The sequence below is a fragment of the Melospiza georgiana genome, chromosome 6 (assembly GCF_028018845.1).
Source record: "Melospiza georgiana isolate bMelGeo1 chromosome 6, bMelGeo1.pri, whole genome shotgun sequence".
Lineage (NCBI taxonomy): Eukaryota > Metazoa > Chordata > Aves > Passeriformes > Passerellidae > Melospiza > Melospiza georgiana.
Window position 1 is genome coordinate 26,619,452 of NC_080435.1, and position 17,438 is coordinate 26,636,889.

The 17,438-nt window shown below is 37.1% G+C and overlaps 1 protein-coding gene across 2 annotated transcripts in view; it reads right to left on the reverse strand.

Annotated features, from left to right (window-relative positions):
- USP47 (ubiquitin specific peptidase 47) overlaps nucleotides 1-17,425 on the reverse strand; it is a 32,553-nt gene extending 15,128 nt beyond the window's left edge. Inside the window, exons 1-13 of one of the 2 annotated variants that reach the window (XM_058025781.1) lie at nucleotides 17,309-17,425; nucleotides 16,063-16,201; nucleotides 14,474-14,570; nucleotides 13,830-13,975; nucleotides 12,942-13,021; nucleotides 11,981-12,130; nucleotides 5,896-5,991; nucleotides 5,653-5,805; nucleotides 4,117-4,284; nucleotides 2,284-2,415; nucleotides 1,532-1,608; nucleotides 1,165-1,220; nucleotides 514-626 (exon numbers count right to left, since the gene is read on the reverse strand). In XM_058025781.1, the coding sequence (XP_057881764.1) occupies nucleotides 514-626; nucleotides 1,165-1,220; nucleotides 1,532-1,608; nucleotides 2,284-2,415; nucleotides 4,117-4,284; nucleotides 5,653-5,805; nucleotides 5,896-5,991; nucleotides 11,981-12,130; nucleotides 12,942-13,021; nucleotides 13,830-13,975; nucleotides 14,474-14,570; nucleotides 16,063-16,201; nucleotides 17,309-17,314 (1,413 nt within the window). In that variant the 5' untranslated portion in view covers nucleotides 17,315-17,425. The remainder of the gene's footprint in view (nucleotides 1-513; nucleotides 627-1,164; nucleotides 1,221-1,531; nucleotides 1,609-2,283; nucleotides 2,416-4,116; nucleotides 4,285-5,652; nucleotides 5,806-5,895; nucleotides 5,992-11,980; nucleotides 12,131-12,941; nucleotides 13,022-13,829; nucleotides 13,976-14,473; nucleotides 14,571-16,062; nucleotides 16,202-17,308) is intronic. The other variant, XM_058025780.1, reaches the window with a different exon arrangement.
- Between the last annotated feature and the right edge of the window lie 13 nt (nucleotides 17,426-17,438).

Sequence of the window (17,438 nt, forward strand, 5' to 3'; positions counted from 1 at the left end):
CTTCCTCAGAAAATCACTTAATTCATAGATAGAGCAGCTGACTGCCATGCTTGTAAGGCACTAAGATCCAATTTTCTTTGCCATTAAATCTAGGGTTTGAAAAAATTCTGCTCTTTCTGCCAAGTAACTATTTAGAATTAGTTTAAGAAACAACACTGCACAAAGTGAAGGGTCACAATATGAAAAGATTTAACAGTACAAAACACAATGTGCAGCATTACACATTCTTTGGAAGTAATTTTGCTTAAAATAAGTGCTAAGTTGTTTTGGTTTTAATACAAATTCAAATTCACATGCAATACATTAATTCAACAAAAATGTCTGATGAATACCTCTAACAGATGCCTGCACTATGTACAGCTTTCCAAAAGGTGTGCAATTCGTTTAAAAGAATTGTTAGTGCAAACATTTATCACAAAGTAGCCCTTGCACTGTAGTAAAAAAATCACTGTTTACTGCAGAAACATTTCCCACTAGCAATGTATTGTTACTCAGTCCAGCAGAAATTCTAACCTTGCACGTGTTGCGTTCAATTTCACGTTGCCTCTTTTCTTGTTCTTCTAATTCTCTCTCTTTCTGTACCAATTGTTTAATGTGCTCTGGATATTCATGCGCCTCAAGAAACTCTGCCAGTAAAAACAAAGCAATAGTTTTTAAAAAATAGAGTTTTTCCACAGCAAGCATTACATTTCCACCTTTAGGCATTACAGGTATATTTGAGTTATCTTTCTTGCCTTGTCACCCCACTCTTTTTCCACATAAATTTCCCACTACACCATGCCCTGTTCTCTTTTATATTATTTGAATTAAACTGAAGTCAGTCTTTTATTCCCCTTGCTTATGTTATCAGCAACAAAGAAGGTGATAGTAGCAAAAGATTCCAGTACCAGTAAAGCTTTTCTGTAGTAGAGAAATACACTAAAGCTGATGACTGCACTTAATCCATTTTTACAATAAGTGCCAATACTCTTCCAAAAAGTGAATTAGTTGATAATAAAAGTCTCAAGGTATCACTATATTATGATAAAATAAATACCGCACTTCATGCAGGTTAGTGTACTTTATGACATTGTTTCATAACAACAAACAAAACCACAACATGCAACATTTAAGTTAAAAAAAAAAAAAACAAACAACTTTTGCAAATACAGCTGTTGAACTTACTTGCATTTCTTGTTGGATCTTTCAGTCTGTATATCAGCATGTAAGCATTTGTTGAGCTGGGGGAAGAGAAGAGACAGTGAATTTATCACTCAGGAGACAATATTGGCTTCAGAAACTGCTCTGGTTTCTTTATCTTTCAGTAAGGAGCTATATCATATCTAAGTTATACATTAACCAAGAATGATTTTTAAAAATAAATATCACATTATTTTAATGATCTGAAACAGCAGTCAGGGTAGTTCTTACAACTACCTGAAGCATCTGCTAATACTTTTAATGTAATATGTTAGGCATATGCACCTTGGCCATTCATCTCATTACACTAAAACACTACCAGAAAGAGAAGTAACATTACAGTAATACTAACCTAGCAAAAGCACTGGAATAATATCCTCTGCTTCCAGAAGATCCTCCATATGTTTTCTTAATATCTTCCTGAGTTATCTAACAGAAAATCAATGTAATGATTATTTGAGAAACTTGCACTAATCGAGATGCATTTATTCTCACAAGGAAACATGGCATTACACAACACACTATATTAATAATTTATTTTTGCTTATTTGCTGACTTCCAAAATCAATTTCAAAGTGATTTGGCTCTCCATTTTACAATGAATGCAAACATACTTTTTTTGTTTTTAAAGTGGGAACTTCTTAGAGAAAGAGACCAAGTTTCCTGATTGCAATAGTACCTATGGATGATAGCTGGAACACCTCCATCAGCTGGACAGGTTTAAGAGCAAAGTCTGGAGTGCAACAGATCTACAAACACTTCTCTAAGCAAGAAATGCTCTTCACATGTACAGAAGACAAAATCTGAAATACAGCCTGGTCTGCACATGAATGACAGCTTCTTTAGGAACCATCCCACCACCACTGCCAAGCAGAAACACCTTTCCCCACCACACAAAAATACATAGATACATAAATAAAGACTCTCCAAACCACTAGAAATCACTTAAGCTGATGAGTGAAACGTATGCATATGGCAGGACATTAGGAGATGATGAAATCAAGGAAATACTTGAAATATGTATAATGAAACTGGTTTTATGGGCAGCTAAGAGAAAAACCACAAAGTATGAGTACAAAACATAACAAAAATTACTATTTTTACCTTGCTAACATGCTGATCATTAAAGCTGTACCACTGATCATCACTAAAAGATTTTATACAGGCATAATAATGGCCACCAGCAGCACTTCCAGAATGAACCATGACAGAAAAGAGCTCATACAGCAAAGAACTCTGTGGAGAGAAGAAAAAGGTGTGAAACGTACCCACTGAAGAAAAGCTAAGCAAATGGTAATTTAAAGAAAATTCAAAATAAGTACACAAACCCAGGTATGTAAATAGTTGGATGCAAAGAGTGGATTTGTGTGATAGAGATTAATTAATGCAATAGGCACTGAACAAAACCAGGCTCTGCTATGCTAAACTTTATTCAGCAGTTTGTAGCTACAAAGCTTAGGTCTATTTGCTATCACCCCTCTCCACACTTGATGCTTTACACCTCTTTTTATTCCATAGATAAATGGATAGAAATAGAGGGCACTGAGCACATGCCTTCACTGCTGCATATAAATGAAAAAATAAAAACAAACCACACTGATTCACAAGTGTTACAAGGATATTTTTAGACTATGTAGAAGAAACACTTATGTTCTCAGCATATCCCACATCCATTATTAAGATATCCAAACCAAAAAGCTTGGCTTGCCTTGAGAACAAGTAGTAAGAAACAACTGGCCAATACTTGGACATCCCACTTGCATTACAGACAAAATATTCTGGTCTTGTTCCAGTCAAGTGACTAGAATTAATTTTTTCCTCATTTCCAACTAAGACTGACAGTATTCAGAACATATACCAAAAACACCCTCTCAAATGGTTCAAGGTAAATACAAACAGGGCCAGATGTGAAGATTAACATGCAAGTCAGCCTTTAAAACTGTTACTTTACAAAAGTACCAGATGAAGCCCAAAAGCTTTCTACCAAGACTGAATGAAAGCTAGTGGCCTAACTTCAGATGAGTTCACTGAACAATCATACATGAAGTACATATTGCGGACATCACCATAAAGGTCAACATTTTCCATGAAAACTCAACCAAGTTCATCAGCAATCTCTACCAACCCTGATTTCCCACAGCAGGATGGGACTGACTGACTTGCTATTTAATTCCTTTATATTAAGATGACTGAAGGAATATTTAACATTTAGACCTTTGGCTTCATCTATAAAATTAATCAAAACTTCCCAGTTGTCTTCTCCTACTTTGCAGCTAAATCTGGTAGACCTTTGACAGCTGGCCACAAGTAAAACCACTGCTCACAAGGCAAAACAGATCTTCAGTTAAAGGGTCTGCTGGCAAAACAAGTTACTGGAAATTCTCAGTCTGACAAGCTGGGAAGACTCTTATGTATCTCAGGTGACCTCCAAATTAGTTGAATTTTTTCCTTTGTTGTAATGTCAATTTTTGAAAATTCAAATAAACTCACACACTTCCAACCTCTCACCTCGCCTTCAATGTCAGAATGAATTATATATTTATCATTTACATTTGTGGTGGGTGGACCCCAGCCAAGAACAAAGCATCCCTCCAGCCAGTCAGTCACTACTCCCCTCAAGTGGGATGGTGGAGAAAATCAGAACAGCAAAAGTGGGAACTGCTTGGAGACAATGACAGTTTAATAGATAAAGGAAACATACAAAAAATTAATAGTGCAGTGATGCAAAGACGTTCCTCAGCACACCCCCACCCCCGTCCCCCCCCAGTCTCTGAACAACAGCAACCTTGGAAAGCCCCCAGTTTTCCTGCAGAGCATGATGGTGCCCAGAGGGAATCTGGCATGGAATATCCTGGTGGTGAATGCAGGTCAGCCTTTCCAGCTGTGTCCCCCCTTGCAGCCTCCTGCCCATCCTTCTAACAGCCAGTGTTCCCATACCTTTTCACTGCCAGCTTTGGAGATCCTCTCTGCTGCACTATTGCTTTCAAGGCAGATTCCTTCATCAACTCCATCATCATTAGAAAAATCATTGCTCATCTGATCACTGTGACAACTGCCTTCATTTTCAGCTCCACTATCAGTGCAACTCTCAGTCTGAGGAGACTTCTTAAAAATAAGACATTTTACAACATTAAAAGTTACATGGAACAGGAAACAACAGTGCTTGTGAAATGAAAAAATCCACTCTATGAAGCAATCAAATTCCTCAAAAACTATAGAGACCTCTGTAATTCAGCACCAAGAACAGACTTGTTTCTGTTGGTGTCTTCAGTCCACCTCTTCAGTGTTCCTGGGGTTTGTGTGCAACTGAACAGTAATTAGGAGCTTTCAGACTTGGCAAAGTTATATTTGTTACTAGACTATTCCACTCACTAGCTATCCCAATTCAGTACCTGGAAGTCTGATACCAAAAAACAATCTGTTGTGATGTGGCCCTGCTAATCAGAACTGATTGAAAATATTTTCAGTCACGATCAAAGACTTTTTTTTCCATTTCAACTCACTGGACCGAGCCAAGGTATTACAGTAAGACTGATTAGTGCTCTGCTAGCTTAACAGCATGGTGTCACCAACACTGTGAATGCAGCTCACTCAGTATACTCATCTCTTACCTGATCCTCTTGCCTCTGGATAATTGTTTTGATTTTCTGACAGTCCTTAATTTTATCTGAGTTCTGTCCTCCCAGATCAATCTTCATTGTTATTTATCCCACCCTGAGAGGTATCAAATTGTCTACATGGGATCCTTCCTAAGACAAGGGTTTGTAGAGAACCAGAAAAGCCTCTCCATGTGCACATCCAGGCAGTATTTCTCTTACACCAGTGCAAGCCAACAAATGTTTTCAGGAATGACATTAGAGAAATTACTTTGGTCTTCAATGCAAAATGCACAGTAAATACTTCAAGGTGAATGTAAGTGCACAACGTGAATTTTGGTAAAACCCAAAAAGTAAAAAGCCAGAAGACTGATGGGAAAAAATAAAAATTTTAAAATCTTATTTCTACAGTATACACTAACTACATGGTGATTCAGAGGGAAGAAATTAATTATTAATGATTTCTGGACTAACTTCAATATTCAAAGTTTTGAAACTTTACATCACCTCTTATGACCAACACAATTCAGACACAAGTTTCAGATAAATCTTTCCTTCTGGAATTGGAGTACATATAGAAGCCCTGAGACTCACGTCTTTAAATCTGTCTATTGAAGATGTAAGAAATCTGAAAGAGCTTCCTTATGGAAGCAGGAACCCCAAACATGTTCTACAGAGAACATGTTTGTTTGCAATATTAAAGAAAATCCATATGGACAGACTTAAAATCTTCAAATTATAGCACTAGCATGGCTAAAGAACATTATATGTAGATGAATAATATTGTTAAAATGGGTTTATAAGACTAGAATTTTGATTTTCTGAATGAGAAACTTGAAGGAAGTTAAATGCTTTTCTCTGAAAACAAATACCTTACCTCATCTTCCACATCAATAAAGACACTCATGTCCAACTCCTCTGGAAAAGTCATGCGATCATTGAGTTTAATCCTGTGCATTGTGGTATAATCAAAGTCAAATCTCTTCAGCTGCAATGTCAGCAGGTACGGAAAGTGCAAGAACCGCAGGCCCTGAGTGACACAAGGACAAGATTATGTCCCTGTTAGCAGGATTGGTATTTATTAAAAGTAATTTTTGCAAATCATTTGACTAGTCTTTACCTTTCTTGCATCACATTTCTTCTTACATCGCTCACAAAAGTACTGATTTGGGCCATCAAGGATCTCAGGCTGAATGAAAGCATGCAGTGCTTCTTCCTAAGAATAAAAACATGTTACCCCATTTTTAAACAGTGTTTACTATGCAGGTATAAATTTCCAACAAGACTGCAAACACATACAAATAATTCATTTAAATCTACCACCAAAATTTGATTGACAAACTTTGGTACAGACACAATAGCTAGGTAAACATAACCAGAAATCAATATTTCTACCCAGCAAAACCACAATTACTGTCAATTGTATCTCGTTGAGTATTTGATGAATCTCAACTGTCTTTGGTTCAATAGCTACGTTTACTCCTGTTACCTTGCACATCACATTTAGTCGTGTCTGTAAAGTCGTCTGCTGTGAAAACGAGCTTATTTTTAAACCCTGCCTTGTCCTTGTTCTCCCAGAATTTTGAGATGATTCTTCTGCATTTCTAAAGGAGTTTTTCTCAAAAGAGCCAATCTGGTATTTAGAAGGGGAAAGAGGAAGCAGCAGAAAAAAATGTTACTCAGTTTCTCAGCGCCCTGCATAAGGGCAGCCTTCGTCCTGGCTCTACCAAGAGTCAGGAAACTACATTTGAAGGTCCTATTTTTAAGTGAAAGCTGGGGAGAGGACAGAGGGAAGAGTATTTGAGTTTTGCTCCCAAAGGAGTGAGAATCAGATAAGGTCATCTCCTATAAAGACAGAAGTAGTTTCCTAGCTAAACCTTATGAGGCAACTAAGCAGTAACTGGAATTTTGTCTTCTGACAGCTGCCTAGTTTGGGGTAGTTAAAAAAAACAAAACCACAAGTTCTGTCACTAATGCCCAGGACTTCAATGATTTCTATTTTGCTCCTCACTACAGCAATCAATATTCAAAATACAACCAAACTGACACAATTTGCAGCAATGACACTGCACATTAAGGTGTAAATACTTGAGAACCAACTTGTTCAAACAGAATTCACTAGGAGTACTGAGATGGGCTCACTGAAGAATTTCACCCAGAGATGTTCCAGGTTAAAACCTATAATCCAGTCAGCTTGCAAGCCAATAGGCTCTGGGTTTCTGAACTCCAAGTTGAAGGCAGAAGTTCTCTGTTCAGCCACGGAGGTGAAAGCAAACACAATTTGCACCATCATTTTTTAAATCATCATTTGTTAATGAAGGTCTGTGGCTGTTCCTGTGAAGTTTTGAGTAAGGGGCTTAACTGGGCAGAGTAAACTCAGCAGCCATGACTGGTACCTAAATCGTGTTGTTTGGCAAATCCCACTTTGGGAACAAATCAAGGATATGCCAAGTTCTTCACAAAAGCCCTCAGTTCTTCTCTCCTCCCTTCTTTCTTTCCAAGAATGGAGGCAATCAGCAAGAACAACAAAGCAAGTATTTTTCAAAAGCTCTGTTGCTATTCTAGGAGAAAGGACTTTAAAAAAATGGACTCTATTCCAGGTGACAACTATTCACAAATGAAGGACCTACCAAACTCCATAAAACAACTGTACAGTGAAGGCAGTCATCTCAGTTTCCCACTTCTTGAGCCAGCCAGAAAGGCTTTTGAACAGTGTGAAATCACAGCTCATGGGCAGAGACTCTCCAGACATATGAAAACATTTCAGAGTCTGAATTGAGCTGCTGTCTATGTCTTTACTTCCTAAATGCTACAGAAGCTGAGTTGCTTTTTACTCCAGGGCCACAGACAGCTAGTGTTTGGTAAGATTATGTACTGAAATGTGAGGAATCTCAGTCTAAAGTGTAAGAAAAAAGACTAAACAAGTTAGAACCTGCTTAAAGAGAAAGCAGAAGAAATGAATTTTTGTATTTTGATTATTATTCATAACTATTTCAGCAAAAGCAAAGAAGTTAATGGCCAACACAGAAAACATGAATCAGAAAACATCACATGATGACATCATAATCAGTGACAGAACTGTCTTGTGAGCCAAATGCCAGTTAAGGCAAGAAAAATATATTTCAAGTGTAAGAAAAAAGTTGCAGCTCATGTATCAACATGAATACAAATGGGAATATATGGAGGATGGGGCATAAATTATTGTGTAATGCTTATGTAGACCCATGTGATGTGCAATTTAACAAGGAAACACCCTACAAATTTTTACATAAGGCAAGAAGTGATGATGCTTTAGACCCCTGAGAAGGCAATGAAGCATTATTACATCACTCTTGAGGTTTCACTGCTTAGCACTCATAGTGAGCTGTGCTTTGAAAGGCCTGATTGAAGCTCCTGGGACCTCCATTCCTTTTGAGCTATATATATATTTATAGCCATGTATTTTTCAATCCTTGGATAATCATCATTGCTGCTCCTCAGGCTGACTCTCTTCCCTCTTACATAGTCTTTACACCAAGGTAAGTTCTGCTGATTAGGAGGTTTCTTAATACACTTCCTACTCTAGTGCAGTTCACTGCTCCCTGCTCTGACAGTTTACTCAGCAAAACCAGGGGCAAAGCTGCCAAGCTGCACAGCCTTTCACAGCACACATCCCTGCCCTGCAGTGCCACCAAAGCCAGTGTTACCTCAGCAGTTCCCTTCAATGTGGCAGCTCTTATCTACCTTTGGAGTCACTGACCATTTCCAAAATGCCCTACACACACACTTCAAAATAAAGCTTAAGCGATCAACCTACAGATTAGGGTGACAAAAGCTATTTAAACTTCTTTCTAGTTCAAAGAATCAAAAGAACAATACAGGCTGAAAGAAATTTCTGGAGATCATCTGATCCTAATCCCTCGCTCAAATCAGGTCAAACTTTAGACTTATTGCTCAGAGCCTTGTCCAGCCAAGTTCTGAGTGTATTCAGTTTTTAATATTCTGAGATCTCTATCACTTAGCACACTAAAATGTTGTAACAATTCAACCTAATTATTGTCTGGCTTAAGAGAGGCACTGCAGAGAACTTACCCCTCCATAAAAATGCCTTATGATCTAGACAGTAGTTGGACAAGTGCCCTACTGCAAGCCTTCATAAATGTGTAAATTTGTAAAACCTGTGAATAGGAGGAATAGGACCTTTATGAAGCCTTACACAAGTGGCATTTAGGTGAAACTGCTGTTGGAAAAAGCTAGAAACTGCCGTCTCAGTTTTTCAGAGGTCATCAGTTTTCCTCTGCTCAAAGAGTATGTTCAATGAAAAATACAAGATCTTGTTGTTACTGATCTAGCCTTAAAAACAAAGAAGGAATTATCACATCATCCATATTCTGTCTTCAACAGTTTGGCAAGGACACCACAAATTAAGTTCACATAAAGTTCAAAGTAATTTCTGCCCTTAGAAGGACTACTTGTACACATACTTACATTCTCAAAAGAAAAGCTATGGTATAAAAGATCTTGAAAACTAACAATACTTAACAAAACATCACTGCATTGGCTACACATCCACATATCCAGAATACTTAGATCATTACTAGCTTTCTGCTATTGCAAATCAACTCTCACTGTTTTAGTATCATAATTTCAGCATCACTGCTAGTTCCCAGTTGCGTCTTTCTCTCCACTGTTCATCCTGCAAAATATTTTTTTTTTACTACAAAACATTTCAGCTTATGCCTAGTGCTGTTAAATTCAAAAAGACACTAGTACCTACGAAAATCAGAAGGTGAATTGTTGCTCCTGTTTACCTCCCTGAAATAAGCCATATGTTTTTATGTCTAGATTTCTACTGAACTCAAGAAAAGCCTGATTCAGGGGTTTTTTGACACCATACCCTTGAACAATGCAGATTACATAAGTACTTTTTCAGAAACCATCTTGAGTCACACACTGACATCTCAATGCCCCAGAGCTGCCCTAGTGAGTTTGCAGCTATGCTACATGGAGTGGGGGGATAGAGTGGAAAATCAGAACAATTCTAAATGCAAACCTTAAGACCACACTGAAGAATTTCAGAATTAGTTCACAGTAGGAAATAAAGAAAGCATGACATTATCCTTCCCAGTTCTTCAATGTCCCCATGCATTGAGAAGTAATATACATATAAATTAATGCAACATTTAAAGTATCTGCATGTCTTTGGTAATACACAATGTCAAACAGTGGGATAATGCTCTTTAAATGGCATTCTACAGATTAACCTAATTCAAGGCTCATCCATCCATTCTCTCTTATTGGAAAGTAATGGAAAATCACTTACCTCTAACTAGAGTTCTTTGAAGGTAGTATCCTCCTTAGATCCCCTATCTTGGGTTGTGTCGCCTGCTGCAAGTTCCCTCAGGAGCTGACTAGCAAGGTCTAAAAAGTTTTCCATTCCCTTCCATAAGCCCTATTAGCGCATGTGTCAAGTTTTTGATCTCTCAGACCCTTTTACCTACACCTACTGAATCACATCATCTATGGATCAATGGAGGATACTACCTTCAGAGAATTCCATTTAGAAACAGGCGATTTTTCCCTTCTCCAAAAGCAAGTATCCTCCATATCTCCCCACTGCTGAAGACTACAGAACTAAAAATGACATCTGCTATTGTTCATACATATGCAGGGAGGAGAATCAACTAAGTGTAATCAGAATAGGAATTGAAAAAGCTCAAAAATTGAAGCATCAATACAAGTTGCAACCATGTAGTTTGTGTAACAAAAATCTTAAAACTACGTTCCTCAATGTAGTAAACCCAGTAAATGCTGACTGAAAGGAAAAATATCATGTACTATTAAAACTAATCTGAACTTTAAGTCCTTATTCATTCAAGTTTTGTTTTACAAATAGACAAAGTCTTTTTTTAGCATTGCATTACAGACTTGTCCATTGAAGGAAAAAACCTTTCCATTTAAGACATACGAAAAATACATTGTTAAATGCAGAATTAAACTATATAAACTGAATAGTTTTCATTCTTTTTAATAGAACATAAAAATCTAGTTATTGAATAAAAATTACAAAATTTAGTTCAGGGAATACTGCTAGAAATAAGGGTTAAGAGATGAAAAGGGAAGCCATCTGTATAAAATATCAATCTGTATTAAGACAGCTTCCATTAGCTGGATAGTTCCAGAAAATTTTGATCTTAAGAAGAATTCAAAGGACATTACTAACTTGAATTCTTTTCACAAGACCAATGTCCCTCACTTTTACTACTTCTCAACACTGATATTTAAAGTTTCAAAGTATGAAGTACATTGAAGTTATACTATAGTTTAAATTAATTCCAACAATTCTTAACAGAATTACCGTTAAGAATTATGGACTATTAGTGCTTTAAAAATATTGCCAGCACACTAAATACAGAAGGCAAAACACTTTATGTTTAATGAACAAGCCAATTACACAAGTGTTTGTTTAAAACAACCTTTACTGAAATATTTGTTTGATTCATTCTTATTCTTTCTCACAACTCGATCCATAGTGTACTGTGGAATGCCACAGCTTGTAATACTTTTTTTTTCAGGGTGGAAAAACTCAAACAAAAGAACTTCCACAGACTTACTAAGCAATAGTTATGCTTGCCAGCATCAGTAAAGCTGGAGCAAAAGAGACTATAAACATTGATGTAGAACAAGATTTTTGAATCATCATCAAATTGCTTATTAAAAGTATTTGGTATCTAAGAAGTGACCTTTAAAAAGCACAGCAACAACATGGTAAGTAAAGTAAAAATTTTATGTCAATGTTCTGTTCTTTCACTAACACTTTAAATAAAGCTATGAAAATTTAGCAGATGTGGCAGTCAAAAAACCAACCCAAATAAAACTTTGTGATCTCATAAAAATCTCTCAAGTAAATGCTGAAGATTTTATCAGGAAGAAAATAACTGATTACTGCAGCCCTAAGGCAATAAAGTTGCATTTCCCCTCCCCTTATACATGCACCAGTAGGACTCATCGAAGGGCAAAAGAAAAAAAACCAAAACAAAAAATAAACCAAAAAGGCAAAAAAAAGAAAAATCTTCTAGAACTTGCTAGCTGGTTCACTGCACAAAGACGAACACCCCAAGATGGAGTATCTAGGATGATACTTACCAGGGAACCAATTCTACCACTGGGGCATTATGTATTCTATGTGTGTATGGATGCACTATTAGGACCATAATAGTACACACCACGCTAGCAAACGCCTGGCTGGAGCCATAGGGCCGGATGACCAGAGGGATATCCAGGTACGTGTCGATTCTCCAGCCTTCATAGCCACACTCTAGGCACCTCACATAGTCCTTCAGTTTGCCTTGGTACAGTTGATTTATAAGATCAGCCTGAAACAAACAAATGCAGCAACAGGGAGTTAAAAAAATGACCAATAGGCTATTTCTTTGGTTTTACAAGGAAATACCTTTTTGTCAATTAAATCTTAATTGCATGGCTACACATTTAAATGCTATTCCCCAACAGGACATCCATCTCCTGAATTCTTACTTTGCCCTGCCCAAAACATGTATCAAACAAGCTTCTCAAGTGATGTTACATAAGTTTCAGTGTCCTTAAGAGTCATCCCTTAAGTGACTACAAAAGCACCAAACTGAATATTAAAACGAGCCTGATCTTGCAGACATTGTTAACACTGACCCTGCAGTCCTTTCCTGTATTTCCAGAGACAACTTACAATTACTCCTATTTACCAAAACTGGTGTACAAGAGGGTGACTATTTATCAGAATGTATCCCGTGCCAGGAATATATTCCTAACTTTCTCCTTAAGAAGGGAGAGCTTGAGCTTCTAGAGGCCACAACAAAGCCTAATAAATACTGACAGCAAGGAAGTTACTGTAGGAGTTACACAGTCACTTTCTGTGCTTCAAATAAAGACTGAGTATAATATTCCAGATTATATATATATATATATTCCAAATATTCCCCTTTTAATTGGGGGAGGAAAACAGATGCAACACACTCTTGAAAGTCATACATAACAGTAGCTTATTACAAGAAACCAGAAAACTGGAAACTACCACAGATTCTCAACAAGCTGGTATTTAAAATTTAGTAAATGATTTTTACAATCATTAGAAAACCCAACAAATGCCCACAATACTACACCAGTGAATGAAGACAGTTTTTCCAAGCTTACCTGCTCCGTTTGCTTCCATTTCTGCTCCAAAGCATCAAACATGACTCTACAAAGCTCCTGCACATCATGCTGCTGCCACGCTATTAAAAATTGAAGTTATTATTAGTTAAAACAGGAGATGTTGTTAGTCCAAATATTGACTGTAGCCTAAGAATGCTTCCTAAAAAACTAATTAGTTCAAGTGTGTACCTACACTGCTACCTATTGACTACTGGGCCAGTGCTCAATTCCACAGGCAGCTGCCTCTCAATGGAAGCCAGAAAAATAAGCAACCAGCTTGCTCACTATGTTTATACATAAACAAGAACTGCGTACACAAGCAAGAATATGTGAAAAATACAGAACTGCTGATGTACTCTGGTGTAAAACAAACAGCTTCTGATTTCTGTCCCACTTCACAGTGATTCTCCAAAACCCAACTTCCCAGTTCTCATCATCATGTGCTGATGGAAACATCAACAGGTGATGGGGCAAAATTACTCCACACCAAGAGTAAAAAAGACACACACAGTGCTTGATTTGAAGTATGCAATAATATGGGTAGCTCCATAAATGCAACATGGGCATCTGACATTCGTGATTCAAAACAAAAGCAAGTTTCCCACAAAGAATTACTTTTTTAGAAACCATTTACATGTGTAATGACAGTTTAATTAGAAAAAAAGAATGCTTTTTATGTTAACAGCCTAAAACTCACAGATGCCATTTCTTTAACAATCAAACACACTGCACAACAAAGTATCCATGTAGGCTATTTTGTTGCCACTGAAAAAGTCGATTCTATTAATTACTCTTAATTATTCTGGTATTTTTCCCCACAAACAGCAGTTCAGCCCCTAGCAGGCAGCAGCTGAAGCGAACCACAGCAGATTACCAGCTGCACATTACCTTCACTGCTGTCCCATCCAAAACTCCGTGTAACATCTGTTGTTTCAATTGCCCTTTTTTTGCTGGTCTGCAGTAAAACAAACAGTCTCTGTAGCTGGTAGGGGATACTCCTCTCAGGATCCTCTTCAGATTCCTCAAATTCCCACCTATTTGGAATGCAAGATATTTGACAAATAAAACTGCTTTGAAAACATTACTCAAAAAAGCATTAAATCAACATTTACTACATTTCAGGTCTGCCATATCACAGGTTAACTGCAGCTCTCTTTCTTGGGAGAGGTCAAATGCAGTTGCTTTCCATTTCTGCAGTAAGTGGCAATGATACTCTTCAAATGCATAAACATAAGACCAAAAATTTTGAAGACATCCACTGTATAAACATGAACTGCACTTAGCATCAAATTTAACCTGCAGTTTGATGTTTTCAAGATTCTACAAAAAGCATCCATGCCACAAGCAGTAACTTATATTTTACTTAAAAGCTGCAGCTTTTAAGCAGATATAATTTATAAAGCTATTCAGCTTGACTTTCATTATGATTTTCAGTATCCAAACAAGGAAATTTTGAGAAGTGAAATTCCAAACGGTCTTCTACCAATATGAACCAGTACAAATTTAAGAAGTTGTTGATTCTATATACTCACTTATACAATGCATTTCTAAATTCAGGAGTCATGAAAAGTGTTTGCAGAAGGCTGTTCAAGTAGCAAGTCATTGCTTGATTTACCAGCCCCACATAACCTAAAAATACGAGAATAATGAGATGGAAATAATGCAAAAAGATGGCACATCAATTCAAGAGTTAAAACACTTGACAAGAAAACAATTCTGTGATAGTGATAGTGTTTAAGAACTGCATTTATCTGTTGTTATTTATTGTTATTTACACTATAAATGAAGGGAATGCTACAACTTCTGAAAGCAACAGAGAATAATAGTTCTCCTGAATGACATGAAGCTGTTTTGTGATCACATTAAAAAGCAATATTTAATGCTGAATACTACACTAATGGGGGTGTAGGTAACTATAAATAATAGATTTAAATATTTCACAGAATAAATTAGAATTTTCTAAGAATCAATTGTGTATCAGCTTGTTTATTGCTTTATGTCTGCTAAAAGTATCCTAGTAATAATATTATTATTATTATAATATGTATCTGCACTGGTTTTATTATTGTTTTCAAATCAGAAAAAAAATAAAAATCCCAAGTGCCCACAAAACACTACTATTCTAAACCCTTCCCCCTTAAATAACTAATTTTAAAAACTAACTGAACTACTAAAACAGTCATTTTTACTAGCTGAAAATGAAATTATTTACTTATATTAATCTAAGCTGTACTATTAAGATTTTCTCCAAAGTATGCAATATTAACAACAGCTGATAAGCAAGGAGCATATACTGAAGCATCATATAATTAAGGACTTAATGTTTGTTTATACTCCCAAAATTCTCAAAAAAAATAATCTCAGTATCATACTAGTAATGAAAAAGCAGCTACTTCACACACAGGCATTTTCTGTGAAGAGACTGAATCAGAACATTTGTATTTTATTTATTACTCTATATAAATCATGTCTTCAGTTTCATTAAATCAACAAAAAGGCAGATAAACTTTGTTATTTGCCAAAAAGCCTCGAACAGGTAAGAAGTAGTGCAATAGAGTGTCAGTTTAGTGGCTGCTCAGCACCTTCACCTCAGCTGTAATGTGCTGTCTCCTCCTGCCCTGCAGAGCAGCCTCCCAGAACCCCAGGAGGGCCTGCTGGCTGGGGGATGCACAGGAGCCTCATCAAGAGGGGAAGCCTCCTCTCCCTGGAGGCACAGAGACCTGCAGCCCTGGCAGGAATTCTCTGGCCAAGCAGAGATGTGGCAGGAGCCCCTCCAGTGACAGGGAATCCAGTCCTCCCTCAGCTGGGAGTGAGCACAGCTGGAGCTGGCACTGCTGGTCCTGCCCTGACTGTGAACTAGGGATGAGCAGCACTGCAAAGGAGCACCCTGACAGAGTCTGAATTACCCTGTCCCAGGTAAGGAAAGGCTAGAACACAGTTCTTCCATTTCTAAAGGGATGGGAGAATATAATAAAAAATATGAATAAAAAATGTAGCAGTGATGTGGGTATTTTTAAAATAAATTGCAATTTATTAAAAAAAAATCTTGAAGTGCTGCTATTTGAAAACGTGCTAAAATAATTACAAACTAGCATTGCCTTTACAAGGGAGAACACAATACCTGTCTCTGATTTGCTCAGGACTGAAGAATAAGAATAGCTTTGACTGACATAGTCATGGGTACATCCAATGGAGCCTTCTCTGGGAAGGGGGCCTATAAATCTCTCCTGTGCACCATCCTCTGTTGAACCTGACTCCTCCTGAAACACAAACACACCCATGGTGTGCACAAGTTAAACAAAACATTTTTACTTAAGTACCTATGAGATCTGCTTTTCTCTCCTGGCTAGGAAATCAATTTTGCTTAGGCACATCACACAATTTTTTCAACATTGCAGATACACAGTGTAACTTTAGTTCCCTTGACACATTGTTCTTTAGCACTGGCAGAAAGACAGGTCCTTTGGAACACTGCACAACCAAATATGCTATTACAATGTACACAACAAGCAAGCTGGCAATTCAGCATCTCCTGTGCCTCAAGTTTTCAGCACTGCAATATAGAATAGATTTTTTCTAGACATACAAATTTCATTCCATTACTCTTCCAGAACCATTTCAAAATTCTGATCTTGAGCACAATTATTTACATATGGGGGTTTTTTCCCCATTTTTCAGGTAATTAAACTCCACAACAAAGGCTAAGCCAGCCAGCATTATGCTGATACAAGAGCTAGGCAATAAATCTTAATATATCACTAGTCTATCCAACCCTTGATTTGAGGATACTGTAGCATTGTGCATCATGTATTTGAGAAACAGAAAATTTCCAAGTCTTTGTTATGGCAAACAGTGGCTTCTAGCAACTCTGCTGACTCTTCTTCTATAATTTTTTTTATTTATTCATTTTTCCATAAAGATAAATGTGGAATCAGCTCATTGCTGTCAATGCAGGGTTGCCATTTCTGAGAATTTTGCCAGAAAGGCCAAACATTGCTTTCAAATACCCAGAGGAAAGGGATTGGATATATGATTAAATATGTATTGTTAAGACTTATCTCTGAATCTATCAAAGATTAATTAATTATATAACTTTAGATTTAGAAAATTGCTTGCAGCAAACATCACATAAATATTGACAAGCATGAACAGAATGACAGCAAATCATTACTAATGGAATTGGTCCCACTCAGGAGAAATGTGAACATAGATGTAAATATAGTCAAAGTTGTTGAGAAGGTTCCCAAAGAAGCTTAGGATGAAATATTCAGCCCAGTTTTATTTCATGTTCTAATCTTAGACAAGCACTACAGAGAACACACACCTCTCCCACGACACTGGGTTATGCAGCTGAGTGAAGATTTTACCTGCATTACATGAGGCTGCTCACCATCCTTGTCTGTCAAATGCAGGAAGTTCTTCTTCCCTGGCTCAAAACCAGCATCAAGAATGGTTTTGTCACTGTTCTGATCTATTGGAGTCTGCTAAAAAAGAGTG